General features: G+C 40.3%; 1 protein-coding gene across 1 annotated transcript in view; it reads left to right on the top strand.

Annotated features, from left to right (window-relative positions):
• Positions 1-3074: 3074 nt before the first annotated feature.
• Positions 3075-13583, top strand: part of LOC121335248 (cytosolic phospholipase A2 epsilon-like) — a 32597-nt gene continuing 22088 nt past the window's right edge. Inside the window, exons 1-4 of the mRNA XM_041403146.1 lie at positions 3075-3101; positions 3538-3573; positions 9499-9571; positions 13233-13369. Of these exons, the coding sequence (XP_041259080.1) occupies positions 3075-3101; positions 3538-3573; positions 9499-9571; positions 13233-13369 (273 nt within the window). The remainder of the gene's footprint in view (positions 3102-3537; positions 3574-9498; positions 9572-13232; positions 13370-13583) is intronic.

The following is a 13583-nucleotide window of genomic DNA, read 5'->3' as shown; positions in this document are numbered from 1 at the left end:
TCTTCTCTTGCAAGAAGATGAAGTCCCCAATTAGTCATACATTTCTGTAGTCCTGGATTATCAGAAGGTGACAAAGAGGTACATAAGGCAATTGTGGAGGATTGAAAGCAGCTGTTATTCCTCCCTGTCACCTATTGCAGCCAGATATACAATTATCTGAATGTCATGTTGGGGAAACTAGTGTTTGCAGCTGGCCAATTTAGATCAGAATGATGTATTTTCTCCCCCTTGTCTTAATTAATACATAGATGCAAAATCACGTGCATGTGAATGTGCACGTGAAAGTGCATGATAAAAGATGAAAATTACTTCTTCCTTTTTACTCTCCATGTTGCTGTTCAGAGCTTTAAAGAGACTGTTCAGTGTTCTGTCATCAGTTACAGTCTCTCTAATCTTCAAAAATCCAGGTAAGAGTGTAAGTCGACTATATATGATCATCTCTGGCAATTTAAAACCATTAATGTGGAAATGTGATTGCTAAAAGGAGGCAATATATGACTCTTTAGACTTCGGGTAAATTCAGACATGAATTTTCTTAACGCATGCTTTATGGTTGTCTTTGAAATTGTCCTTGAATTGTGGAAGAACTAATGAAAAATGCAAAAACCCCAACATGATACATGACCTTGGGAGTTGTAATATTTTTGAAATTATAATCCTTGGGATACATTTCTACTTCTAAAAGTCCAGCGGGACAAACTACAAATTCATGATTTTTTTATTTTAAGCAGGTGGTGTAGTAGACACCAATGAATATGCCATCAAGTTTTCTCAGTGCTGATAAGGACTTGCTGTCAAAGGTGTTGTGAGCATTCAGTGCTTAGTTCTATCAGGTATTCGCTGCATGAATGAGAAACTGTTGAGGAGGTCATTATTTTTGCCTGCCATAAAGATGCCAGGTCTTTAAAAGATAGTGTATTCCAAAGCCTTCTTGTGAATGTGGACAGGTAATGGTTAAGGGAGAAACTGCCAGCTAAAAATCTGATGGTGGTCATGAGCAGGAGAGGGAGAATTATTTAGGAACATGTTTTGGAAATAGCAATGAAGACATTGTTTTGAGATGAGGAAAACGGTCTGAACATCATGAAACCATTTAATGGGTAAGATGCACTGACGCTAGAATAATTTTATAAATTGTGAAGTGCTGTCTTATGTGTGGATCTTAAAAACAGCGTGGGCAAGAGAATGCAGTGTCAGGGAGTCTTGTACTGGCCGTGAAACAGCTGGGATGTATAAATGTGTATAGGTGCATATGTCTGCTGGGACAGCTTGGGCAAGGTGAGCTGCATATCCTACCCTCTTTCTTTTGATAGAAGAAGTTTTGCAGATATTTTTCATGAAAATGGATTCCTGCTCTAAATTTTAATACTGGGATATTTCCAGGGAACATTCTTTCAGAAGCTGGAAAGAACTAGTTGTGAGAGAGAGGGCAAGTAAGTTATTCTCAGCTGTGACTGCTCCACCTGAATTTGTTCCTAAGGATTTAATGCAGATATAAAGACAGAAGTTAGGGGAGCTATTTTGTCTTTGGGGTAAAGATGCACATGTTCATTGGAAGTGTCTTTTGGTCATTCCTTTAAGGAGCATTTCAGAAGCTGTAGATTCACATTTATGAGCCATTTTCCTTTGATTCTGAGAAGACAGTGTGAAGTGTTCCTATAGAGCAAGCAGCTGGCCATTAATACTTCAGAGAGTACCATTGCATATTTTCAATGAGAACTTCTGAAGAGGCATCACATGTGTTTATCACACAACATAGAAGGAAGCCACTTGTATCTGAAAAGAGGATTTTACTCCAGCAATGTTCCTTGGACAACACCTCCTCTCTACCTCTGTGCAGAATTATTTTGATACCAGCCTCCATGGCACAGGGGGGTGCACTTAGTGGCATCCACTGTTTATAAGGTTGCTTTCTTTGCTTGCATCAAATGAATTAAACACCAATACAGGTAAGATGGATTTAAAATAATCGCTTCAATTTCATGATGCAAGACTGAGTACTTGCTGCCTCCTATCATCAATCAGAGAGGCCAGAAAGAGTCTGGCAGAGCCAGAGTCTGCTCTTGCATGCTCCAAAATCTACCAGCCTGCACATGCATGCTAGTTTGGGGCTTCTCCGATACACTTTACAAGGCAGTGAGTCACAGTACACCGGGCTGTAGAGCAGTCAGGGAGGGTTTTGTGCCCTGCAGTTTCTCAGTGTGTCTGCTGGGCTTGCTGTGAGAGCCAGCACACGCAGATCCCTTTGAAGTCAGCTCTGGGGATGGGTGAACTGCTGTGCTCCCCAGGCCCACGCAGGAGAGCACAACCCTCTCTCCTATCTCACCCTTCCACTCCCAAGTTTCACCTGCTGCTAATAGCTCCTCCCTTCCCCTTGGTTTGATTTAATATCAAAGTGCAAGATTTCTGAACAGATTAACTTTTTTTTTTCTGCGTATACAATCAATATCCAGGCAAAGAATACACAGCATGTGTTGAGGTTTCTAAATGTAGCAGAAATGCTAAAAATAGCTTCGGGGGTGCTGCAGTCATTCAGATGTGTGGCATCACAATTGAGTCACCTTGCTGAACTGCAGGACTTCCCATAGCAGCACAGTTCAGGCAGGGAAGACTGCTACAGGTATTTGAGTTTATGGTTTAGAAAGAAGATGCTGACACCTCTGCTATCCTGCAGCATGATGGTGGCAGTGTAGAGGTGCCCTGAGAGCTGTGATTTAATTAGTCAGAAGCTCTTTGCTTGGGGGTTAGAGCTGTTACATAAATGCAGAACTTCTTTACCAGTAGTATTTCAAGAGAGCAATACCTGGGCAGAAAGGTGCTTCAGCACCCTCCCCAAACATAGCAGTGGGTAGAAAAGGAATTGCTCTTCATTCTGCTGACTCAGTTGAGGCACTCTAATAGGCTGCAGGAAGCAGGGAGGTGACTCCCTAATGACTGGAAATAATCAGGGGGTGGGGCAGGAGAGCCTCGTCATAAAGTCCCTATTCCTCCTCCCCTAACCTGCATGAGGAGTTCCTGCCAGCCGTACGACTCAGTAACCTTTAACATTGGACTTACATGCAACTGGGGCTGCAATGGGATCAAATTTAAGTACAAGTGAGGTAAGCAAAAGAAGGTGATAGCAAGTGTAAAGTGGGTAAAATTGTCTGGTGTTCCAGTGAAGTTGGTCACAGAGGAAAACAAGTGGTTTGTGTTGTAGGGGCAATCAAGGGAAATTGAATTTGCTGTTCCTCAGATCTTGTTGCAAGGATGGCTTTCCTGGTCTAGGCTTTTGCAGAACCTCATGGTACACTTGTGTTTTCAAGCCACATTTTAGGGCTAGAAACATTGCTTACTGTGCTTCTGTTTCCCTGCAAAAAAAGGGAAATAAGCTGAAAGAGAGTTGTGATGGTGGTCAGTAAAGCACCTAATGATGTAGTTAAAAAGCATAGCTCTAAATTTATCCTTGAATGTGTGATGTTTTGACATGTCAGCCTAAAGTAAGCATTTAACATGCAGTTTAGTTTTCTTAACTTTGCCTTGTGTTGTTTTTCCTAGACTTTTACGAGCACCTCAGCACCAGCGGTGAGAACGGTAGGTAGCAATTAGCTGGCCCTTCATTAAATGCTGTCCAGTGCTGAATGTAGATCACCAGAAAATATTTTAGGAATTCAATGGCTCAGGGGAAAACTGTGTTGCAAAGTTTACTGTGTTGAAAAGCTGAGCTGCGACTTCAGCTCTGTAGATGGAGCATTGCCGTGGCTTTCCATAAGCTTTAAATAGTCCGGCTGCGGTTGGTGTCTGATGCTTATGTGTTGCACTTTATCTGGGCTGGTTTGTACTTCAACTATATCAAATTTTTAATTACTCCCTGTTTTTATTTCTTTGGATGAATTATTCCTATTTTCTTATATTTTATTCCATCATAAGAAGAGCTTTTATGTGGGTCTTCCAGTTGTCCCTAGTGCTCTAGTATTCCTTGTAGCCTTTCTTTGCAGTGTAATGGTCTGTCCTAGAGCTTGCAATTCTCTGTGCAGCACAGCATTCACAGGTAAAATGGTGGAATAAATGTGGCGAGTTCAGTCTCCTGACGAGCTTGATCTTATCAGCCTAGTAGGAGTGGGAGTAGTGCCCAAACTTCTCTGAAGGTGAAAAAAAGAGCAATTGGTGCTTTGTAAAGGCTGAATTGAGGATTAATTATTTGCACAGGCCAATTAAAAATGGCTGGACAATTAGCAGACATTTATGTTAAGAGGTGCTAGCATAAAGGAAAATGTATCAGATGAGCTCCTATGAGCCAGTGAATGGGAGCAATGGCATTGGCAGCAGGATGAGGCTGTCCTCTGGCACTTGCAGTGGGTTTGGGACTGCCAGTAGCAGTTGAACCTCCTGGGGGATCTGTCTTCAAGATGAGCTTTTGCCCCTCCTTCTGTGATCTGGGGACTTCCCAGCTTTGCATCCCCATAGGGAAATCAGAGTGATATAGACAATCTTTCAAATGCCTGTAAATTCTGTTTGCCTTGTGGAGGTTTGCTGTTATTGATAGTATCTGATGTCTGTTTGTGCCTGAGAGTCACTTATTTTCTCTGTTCAAAGTGAAATGCTATGGTAAAAGACTTTGTAGAATTTCTTCAAAAACTAGCTTCTAAAATAGTGTTTAGGTCTCTGTATATAGTCTTGCACCCTTAAGAAGTATGCTAGAATCATATAAATTGTTATTTTGAGTTCTAGCCTGTGTTTTGAAGATCAATCTGTTTTTTTTATCCATAGTGCGAGACCTGCACAATTGCATGGCTTTAGATTGTTACTTTTATCTTCAAGGTATTTAGGGTGGCAGAACTGACATGAATACTTACATGAGTACCTACAGTTTAGGACAGGACCCTGAGCCCCTTTTTTCTGCCCTGAATCTCCAAGGTTAACAGAGGTAAATTTCAGGAAGGAATTGAACTTTATTCCTTTTTTTTTTCTCCATGGAAGTTGGTATTCATGATAAATACATAAGCCTAGTATAGTTGAGTTGCTTTTTGTTACTCAGTGTCTCAGTCAAGGAAATGAGTTTTCATTGTCAGAGTGAATTTCAGGGCAACTGATAGGATATGTGGGTTTTCAATTTGAGCAGCTGTATACATTAGAAAGAATATGTCAGCTGGTGAGAAAAATTTGTTAGTGCCCTCATGCTGACAGTCAAAAGCGTAACACTTTTTAGATCACATAAATTACTGATAAAGACTGGTGTGGTCTTGAGGAAACAAAACATGTTGAACTGTGGGAATCCTGGTTTCTCAGATTTGGATCTATTCTAACAAACGTCCAGCTGTGGAGCTTCAAACAGGAAGAGGAAAAAAAACCCCACATGAAAATTGCAGTCTGAAGCCGCAGAAGTTTTGCATAGCTCTTGGAAAGAAGCAGCCATTGACTCATTGCTGCTCCATTTGTTTTTATCCTGAAACAAACTTGGGGACTTCTACTGACTTGATAAGACCCAGCTATAGGGTATTTTAAAATGGGTGAAATACATACAAATTAGCAGTACAAGGAAAAGTGTTTCTTATGCATTTGACTTTGCCTGAGGTGAAATCCTGCCTGCCTTTGAGGCTTCAAAATTCTTTGAAGTTAAAAGATGCCACATACCTGACCCAGGTCAGAAGCAAGGCAGCGATCTGTGTTTTAAGCCCTGCTACTCTTTCTGACAGGGTGAGAGATTTCTCTGTTGCTTTTCACAGTTTTTAAAGTAGTGATCAGATTTATATTCCTGTTTGATGAGAAAGGTAAGGGAAGAGTGCTTTCCCCCGAATACATACGTGCTTTGATAAGTTCTTAACGTGATTTGGGAATATTTTATGAGTTTCACTCTTTTCTCCTTGAGAGAAAAATTCTGTGAAAGACTTTTAGCTTGGAACTTTACTAAAATAGAGCAATTTTAGAGACCAGTTATATAATTCATTCATATGGATGAGCGCTTATGTATGTGAACACTCCTATTGACTTCCCTCGGACTAGATATGTGAGGATTGCACAAGTGTGCCACAGGACTTAATTGAATTTTTATCTGACGTAGGACGGTGTGACCAAGTCTTGCGTTTGCAACCTCATATATTTATGTAATTTCAAAAGTGATCATTAAAATGCCTGGCTTGTGTTTCCGGTTTATGAGGTAAGATTCATGTAGCAGATGAAATAAATATAGAAGCTGAAAGTTGAAGTGTGTGTAATGACTGACTGTAATAACTGGCCTCAGAACTTACCTAGTCTGTGATATGGTCATCATCACATAAAAGGCAAGGATGTGGAAGCCCTTGCCAATTGTTAGGAGATGATCCAGTTTAGGACAAGTCTTTCTGTGTGACTTTGAGTAAGTGGCTGACAGCTAGACTTGGTAATGCATTCAGGCCCCTAAAAGGAGTTGTAAGGTTGGACTTCCAGGACTCTAGTAAGGGAAGGCACTCCACAACCCAAAGTTGAGCACTGAGGATCATTTCATAAGTTTGGAGAGTAAGATACACCAGAATGGAATTGTAAGAGCTGAGCAGAGAAATGTATAAATGGTAAATCCAGGTAACACAGACAGCTGGGAACAACTTTCACACTTCCTGTTTCCAGGTGGCACTTGGCTGCAGGGAGATATCTCTATCCACTTGAGATTCTCAAAGTAAGGGTCTCTGTGCTTGTTTTCCAAGAGCTGAGTCAAGGTTATTCTTTTTAAATGGTGTTAAGCTCAGTAATTAATAGAATTTCCATGGAATGGGGAACTTCTAGTCAAGTCCATTTTTCTGTAATCAAGGAATGCAAGCCTCCTTCTTTCTGGATAAGAGAGATGTTCCACATCTTCTGAAATAACATTTCTGAGGTCAAAAACACTTACAATTTATTGGATGGGGAAAGCAGGGACCAAACATAAATGTAAAAATCATGTCAGTAGATGTCAGGGATAGACAAGCCTTGGCTGCTGGTCCCTGTGTCTAGGAGGGCTTTTCTCTTTTACCCATGAGTGTTTTATTCATATATAAAAGTAGTTGTAGCACTTCAGCTGTATAGTCTGGGCCTGATATCTTTTGGTTGCTTTTGATTGGAGACTGCAATCTTTATTTGTTTTTTCTCCCCAAAGAACTTATTTCCTTTGAGTCTATCCAGTTTATCCTTTGTGGACATGTTTGGAGCAGTGGAGCAGATAGAGGTGTGATACAGTCTTTGTGACAACTGAAATTTCCCACACCTGACAATCCCAGGACTTGCAAACTGTGCTCTGTAAAACTGCCCTGACAGGCCAGATGATGTAGAACAAAAGTGCCCATATCAGTGACTGCTCTGACCCTCCTGCTGCTGTCTCACTGCCTCTCAGCTCTGCATCTTCGGACCCCTTGTCAACTCAAAGGGAAGTGCAAGATGATACTCTGGGGATTACTCAGGTTGTTTCTTGGAGGCAGTTTGTGTTCTCTGCTGACTTTTCAGAGGTGCTGAGGTTTTTGCTGGTGAGGACAAGGACCTCCTTCATTACATTGGCTTACTGTCCAATGTCATGTTATGGTCCCAGTTGCTTGACATTGTGAAGCAAAGCATTGTGAAGCACTTCAGGATAAGTCCTGTGATACTGCTGAAAAGACGTAATTTGGCAAAATTTATAGCCTGTATGAAGGAAATAATAGCAAGGTACATTTTATTAGCTAGCATCAGTGTATAATTTTTTGCTTTTGCTGCTTTATGATAAATACAGGCACTTCTGATGCCTGCATTAAGCAATAGAGACCATGGGTTTGTGTTAGGACACTGTATTAGCTTTGTGAGGTTATACTATATCTACAAAAATAACAGAGAGAGGGTTATGTGTTGTGGTAGAATCACAGAATATTCTGAGTACAAAGGGACCCACAAGGACCATAGAGTCCTGGCCCCGCACAGTGCCATCCCCAAGAATCACACCGTGTACCTGAGAGCATTGTCCAGACTCTTCTTGAACTCAGGTTGGTGCTGTGACCCCTTCCCTTGGGAACCTGTTCCAGTGCCCAACCACCCTCTGGGTGAAGAACCCTTTCCTAATATGCAACCTAAATCTCCCCTGACCCAACTTCATTCCATTCCCATGGGTTCTGTCACTGGAGAGATCAGTGCGTGCCGCTCCTTTTCCCCTCATGAGGACGTTGCAGACTGTGATGAGGTCTCCCCTCGGTCTCCTCCAGGCTGAACAGACCAAATGACCTCAGCCACTCTTCATATGGCTTCTCCTCAAGATCCTTCACCATCTTTGTTGCCCTCATTTGGACACTCTCTGATAGTTTCATGTCTTTCTTGTAAATATGCCACAATATGTGCATAAAACTAAAACTGCCCTCAGCACTCGAGGTGAGGCCACCCCAATGCCAAGCAAAGCAGGACAATCCCCTCCCATGCTCGCTGGCCATGCTGTCCCTGATGCCCCCCAGGACACACTTGGCCTCCCTGGCTGCCAGGGCACTGCTGGCTCACATCCAACTTGCCACAGACAGGATGCCCATGTACCTTTCCTGTGGCACTGCTTTCCAGCATCTTGTTCCCCAGGGTGTATTAGTACCTTGCTCTCACCAGCTGGTACAGATAGAAAGATTAGATAATTTTTTGGGCACATTAAAACCTGTTTCTGTTCAAAAACAGAACCAGTAAGTAGAAAGCTAAATATCAATTTGAGCAAGTATTGAGAGAAATAGTATCTGTACATAAATTGGTTTTAAAATGAAAGATGGTATACATGAAAGAGGAGATAGTATGTGAGAGAGAGTAAGAAGTTAAGCAGGTATCTCAAAGGTGAAATGGAGAAAGGGTTAATTTATAGCCTGATGAATATGAAGATTTATTGGTATGAGCCATGAGGGTTATGAGTTATTATAGACTTAATATCTCTAAGCTCAAGATTTCTGATATCTAGTGGGGTTGTGAGTTAATTCCCAAGATCAACTCTGGGATGATTTTTGTAGCTTTCTACAAAAAAGGGGTCAGAGCTGAAGATGAGAGTTTCACCAGAGTCTTCAAGAGAAGTACCTCATCACTGTCAGCTGCATTTCTATTTTTGGCTATGTGCAGAAGTTTGTGTTGGTTTGGGGGCTTGTGCTGGTGCATGGTAGCCAGTTCTACTTTCACAGCTCGTGTGACAGTATTTGGTGTCCCAGAGACAATCTGTTCCACTGCAGGCAGTGGTGTGTGAGAGGTGAGGACACCCACGAGTGTGCTTTAGGGGTGTTTATTGTGATAATGAGGGAGCAATGATTGGAAGATGTGATCTTTATCAAATCAAACTCTTGGCACCTATCATTAACTTGAGTGATTTTGAAATATATTACTTCTATTTCAGGTCTGAAGAGAGTTCTGTGCCAAAAATCTGTACAGATTTTTGACTGCCCTACTTGGTTTGATGAATTGTATTGTCTCAACCTTGAAAATCTTATTCTATATCCTCAGAACTTCAGGGTTACAGCAGTCTGTGACAACATACTGAAATAATAATGTCATCTTTTTTTTCCTTTTTCCCTTTTCTGAATTTTTGTGCAGGCACCAGTATCTCCTTTCAACTTGCTCACTGTAAAAATACTAAGAGTGAGGAATGCCCGGAAGGCAGACTTGCGTGAGTATTTCTTCTGTTGTTGGATGGTTCTTATAACTTTTTAAAGAAAATATTTGGACAGTGTTGTTCTTCTCAAATTGTGTAGGAACAAAAGCATGTATTGCTGTGAGTTTGAAAGAATTATTTTTGACTTAATACTGAAATGTTGCTTTCTCCTTTTAAATTTAAAGTTGATGCATTTTATGTCTTTTTTTCATACCTTACTGTGTGAGATATATTTCTTACCCTTTTGACATCAGACTTAATTGCTGATCTGAGGTCTGCTCTGGAAACAATGAAAATCCTTGTATTTTTAAGTAAGAAACCTGAGTATTTCCTACAGAATTTCTGGATGGAAGAAAGGAGAGAACTGGCAATGCAGATGTAAAATCAGCAGTAGCAAGAAAGCCTATGAAAAGAAAATATTTACAAGTGAAAACATTCTATTACTTCTGCAGAATTTGTACATAACCAGGAAGTGATGATAACATCCAGTGTGTCTTGGAATTTATCTAACCTACAGAAAGGAGCCATTTAAATTCAGAAAAAAAATTAACAGTGCAATACTCTGAGCACTTGACAGGAGTTTAAGTGAGGGATAGTGATGGGAAGTGAAAAAGGATATCTAGAATTGAGACTTCAAAAGAAAAAGGTGAAATAAAGACAGAGAGAAGTAGAAAATTCAAGTCTAGAGACCACATGAATAAATCTGAAAGATATAAAACAAAAAGTCCACACTACGTTTCCTAAAATCTTGCTGAACATGGCCAAAATCAATTTTCTTTTGGTAAGCTCAGAATTTCATGCAGCACATCATAGTTTGTAAGAAAATTTTAGCTAATGTAATCTATATTTTGATATGGATTTTAACATGTGTGATGGGTCAAGAATAGAGGGAAAACTTACCAGAGGCTGGATTTGGTGGTTTCTGGCAGGAGGGATATGCTTAGGTCTCATGGAAGTTGTGCTTAACAACTGTGTTTTTGAATGACTGATGACTATCAGGGAAGAAATCTCTGATGCTCTTATATGTGGTATTCTGGGTTACTTAAGCATCTTCCACAATGTAATACTACTGTATTACATTACATGTATTGCTGCTTATTTCTCTTTTCCCTTTGGTTCATTAGACAAAGTGAGAATACTTTATAAGGTATAAAATTAGGGGTTTCTTAAAGTTCTATTTTTTATGTAGAAGCGCACATTCCATGAGCTTATAGTTGTATGCACAACTTTTTATTTATCAAAATCCAAATTTTAAAATGCCTAAATGGTGTTTTGCACCAACCAAATTTGTGATCTGACCAGGCCACCACTGCAATTGCATCTACAAACCCACATGGACAACTGAATGTGCATTTCTGTATTCCTGTACGTCTGTACTGCCTGCTTGTGCTTCATTTCCTTGTGGCTGTCCTTCTCAGAGCAACTTGCTCACAGTCACTCCTTATCACTGTGAATCATCAGGTTCTTTTTTGGCTAAACCTGCTGGTATGTCTGCCACACCATATGTCTTTCTTCTTGGTGTTCTGGCCTCAAGAGCAGATGAAAATCATATCTTGATCCCCTTGAGATGCCCCAAATTCAAAATGTGGGCATCCCAAACACTTGTTTAAAGTGTATCTGGCAGAGAGATTTGTAAACTTTTCAGCAAGGGTATTTTCTTAACAGAAAATTTATTCTCTGAAAAAGCTGTATTATTGGGAAAAAAACTTGTCCATTTCTTTGTTTGCAGTGAGAAGGCATTTCAGGCAGTGTTTACTTTTTCTGAGACATCAATAATGCAAACGTTTCAGCTAGTTTTCCTTGAACCCTCAGTATTTTCAACTGTGGGAAAATGCCCCTTTTCTACCTATGTCTAATAGTAAATTTATGAAGCTTGTTACAATTCAGAGTTAGCATTTATTTCCTCCAGTGTAGCTTTCCAATTTTACTGGTTAAATCTGGATGTTCCCTATGACTATTTTTTCTCTTATGTATATTTTCTTATGATTGGAGTGTTTGTGCTTTTTTTATTGAAGTGAGCATTTCTTCTTGGTCATTGACTCTCATATTCCTATTTACTAGTGAAAAATAAAAATACTTTAAAAGTATTCCTCCCTACTGATGTTTCAGGAAAAAAAAAATTTAATTGATTTAAGTAGAGACCTGAGAATCTAAACTATGTTTTGGACCCTGACATTGACTGCATTATGGGATCTTGGGCAAAGCATAGAATCATAGAATGGTTTAGATTGGAAGGGACCTTAAAATGACCCGCCTGTCATGAGCAGGGACACCTTCCACTAGATCAGGTTGATCAAAGCTCTGTCTGGGATGGGCGATGGTCTTGAACAGTCCCAAGAAATTGAAGTTTTCTCAGTGTGCTTATTTGCGTAATCCTTATATTGCTGCTGTGAAGTAATCAGAGTGTCTCATCCTCTTTGAAAATGGAAACTGCAGCATTTAATCATCATTAACCATTTGCATTTTCATTTGCTTATATTTGTGCCTCTGCCGAACGTCTGATCAGTCACAGCCTTCTGCTCAGGTGCCTTTGGCTTAGGTGTCTTTCTGGAAATGCTTTCCTTGCCATAGTCACAATCCAGGTTTTGCTGATTGTGATAGCATGGTTAACAACACAATAAAGGCACGGCTTGGCTCATAGGAAAACCTAAATCTGTGATTGTTATGGAAAGATAAAGAGGAAATACATGAAGTAATTGCTCTTAATGTAATGTAATAACACTGTTACACGTTTTGAGCATGATGCAGGGATTGACTACGAGCTGAATTATTTGGCCTCCTCTGACTCACTAGCCTGCTGTAAGAATCAGGTGACTGGTTGAGCATTGCTGATGTGAAATAGGGAGATGCATTACAGGTGTGAGAGAAAGGCCATGGGCGCCTGTATCATGCTTCTGTTAAGTCTCACTCCCTGGAGTTCTCCCTCCAATTTGAGGACTCAGGAGGAGCTGATGTCTTCATTGGCACTCATGGCTTCCTTCCCCAAACATGGGTGGTGGCAGCATCTTTCCAGTCTGCAGACAGAGTAGTAGGAAGGAATTGAACACTCAGTAATTTAATTATGGTGATGAAATGGATTTTTGTTTTCTGAAAGAACCGCTGGGGAGCACACATCTTCTAAAAATTTGTGCCTATTCCTTATTCATTCATATATTTGACATTCTGATTTGTGATAAATCAAATTTTTTAGCTTTGATGTGAGAACACCTTTCATCAAAAAAATCTGTTCTTCAATTAAGCTAGCATGTTAATAAAGGCTTTCATTAAGATAAGGTACAAAATCTGGGGAAGAAATTATAGAAAACAAGTCTCTCTATAGCCCAGATGGAAGGTTGTGAGGTGTGCTGCCTGTCCCAGCCATTTGGATAATCATGAAGATAAAGCTAAATGCAACATATACTCTCCGTGGAGGATGGTGCAACTTCAAGTATAAAGTAACATTAAAATTAAAAAAAAGTATGTCTAACTAAGAGTGAAAAGGTGGAAATGGGCATTGCAAATGTGAGGATGTCTGTTCTCCTGTTAGTGCTTCATTGTATTATTTACACCTAATCCTGTATATTTTAGGAAGAAAGCCTCAGCTGTGCTATCTTTTTCTTATTAGGGCTAAATGGGCACTGTGCAGTAATTCTTTCTCTGGATACATTTTAACTGTGCTCATCTTCTCCCTGCACAGTCACCCTTTCAGATTGCTATGTGACACTGTGGCTGCCCACTGCCTCAGCGGAGAAGGTTCGGACCAGGACCATCAGGAACAGCAAAAACCCTGTTTGGAACGAAGCTTTCTGCTACAAGATTGACCGACGTGTCAAGGTAACTGGCACCAATTCTTTTCACCATTTGGTGTCTGGTGGTGGTCATTAGGTTACACAGAACTGCAGTAAGCCAATACATATCTAGCTAGTTCCAAACACAGAATGTTAAAGATTTCTCAGGAAAAAAAATCCTGTTGCTTACATCCTCCTTAGTGTTGTTCTATTCCCCTTATTTGTTACTTAAACATGTACTCTACTGCAATAAAAAGGAA

The sequence above is a fragment of the Onychostruthus taczanowskii genome, unplaced genomic scaffold, assembly GCF_017590055.1.
Source record: "Onychostruthus taczanowskii isolate IOZ18803 unplaced genomic scaffold, ASM1759005v1 scaffold1, whole genome shotgun sequence".
NCBI classification, from domain to species: Eukaryota; Metazoa; Chordata; class Aves; order Passeriformes; family Passeridae; genus Onychostruthus; species Onychostruthus taczanowskii.
The sequence above is the reverse complement of the archived record's forward strand: the minus strand, read 5'-3'. Positions and strand labels throughout refer to the sequence as shown.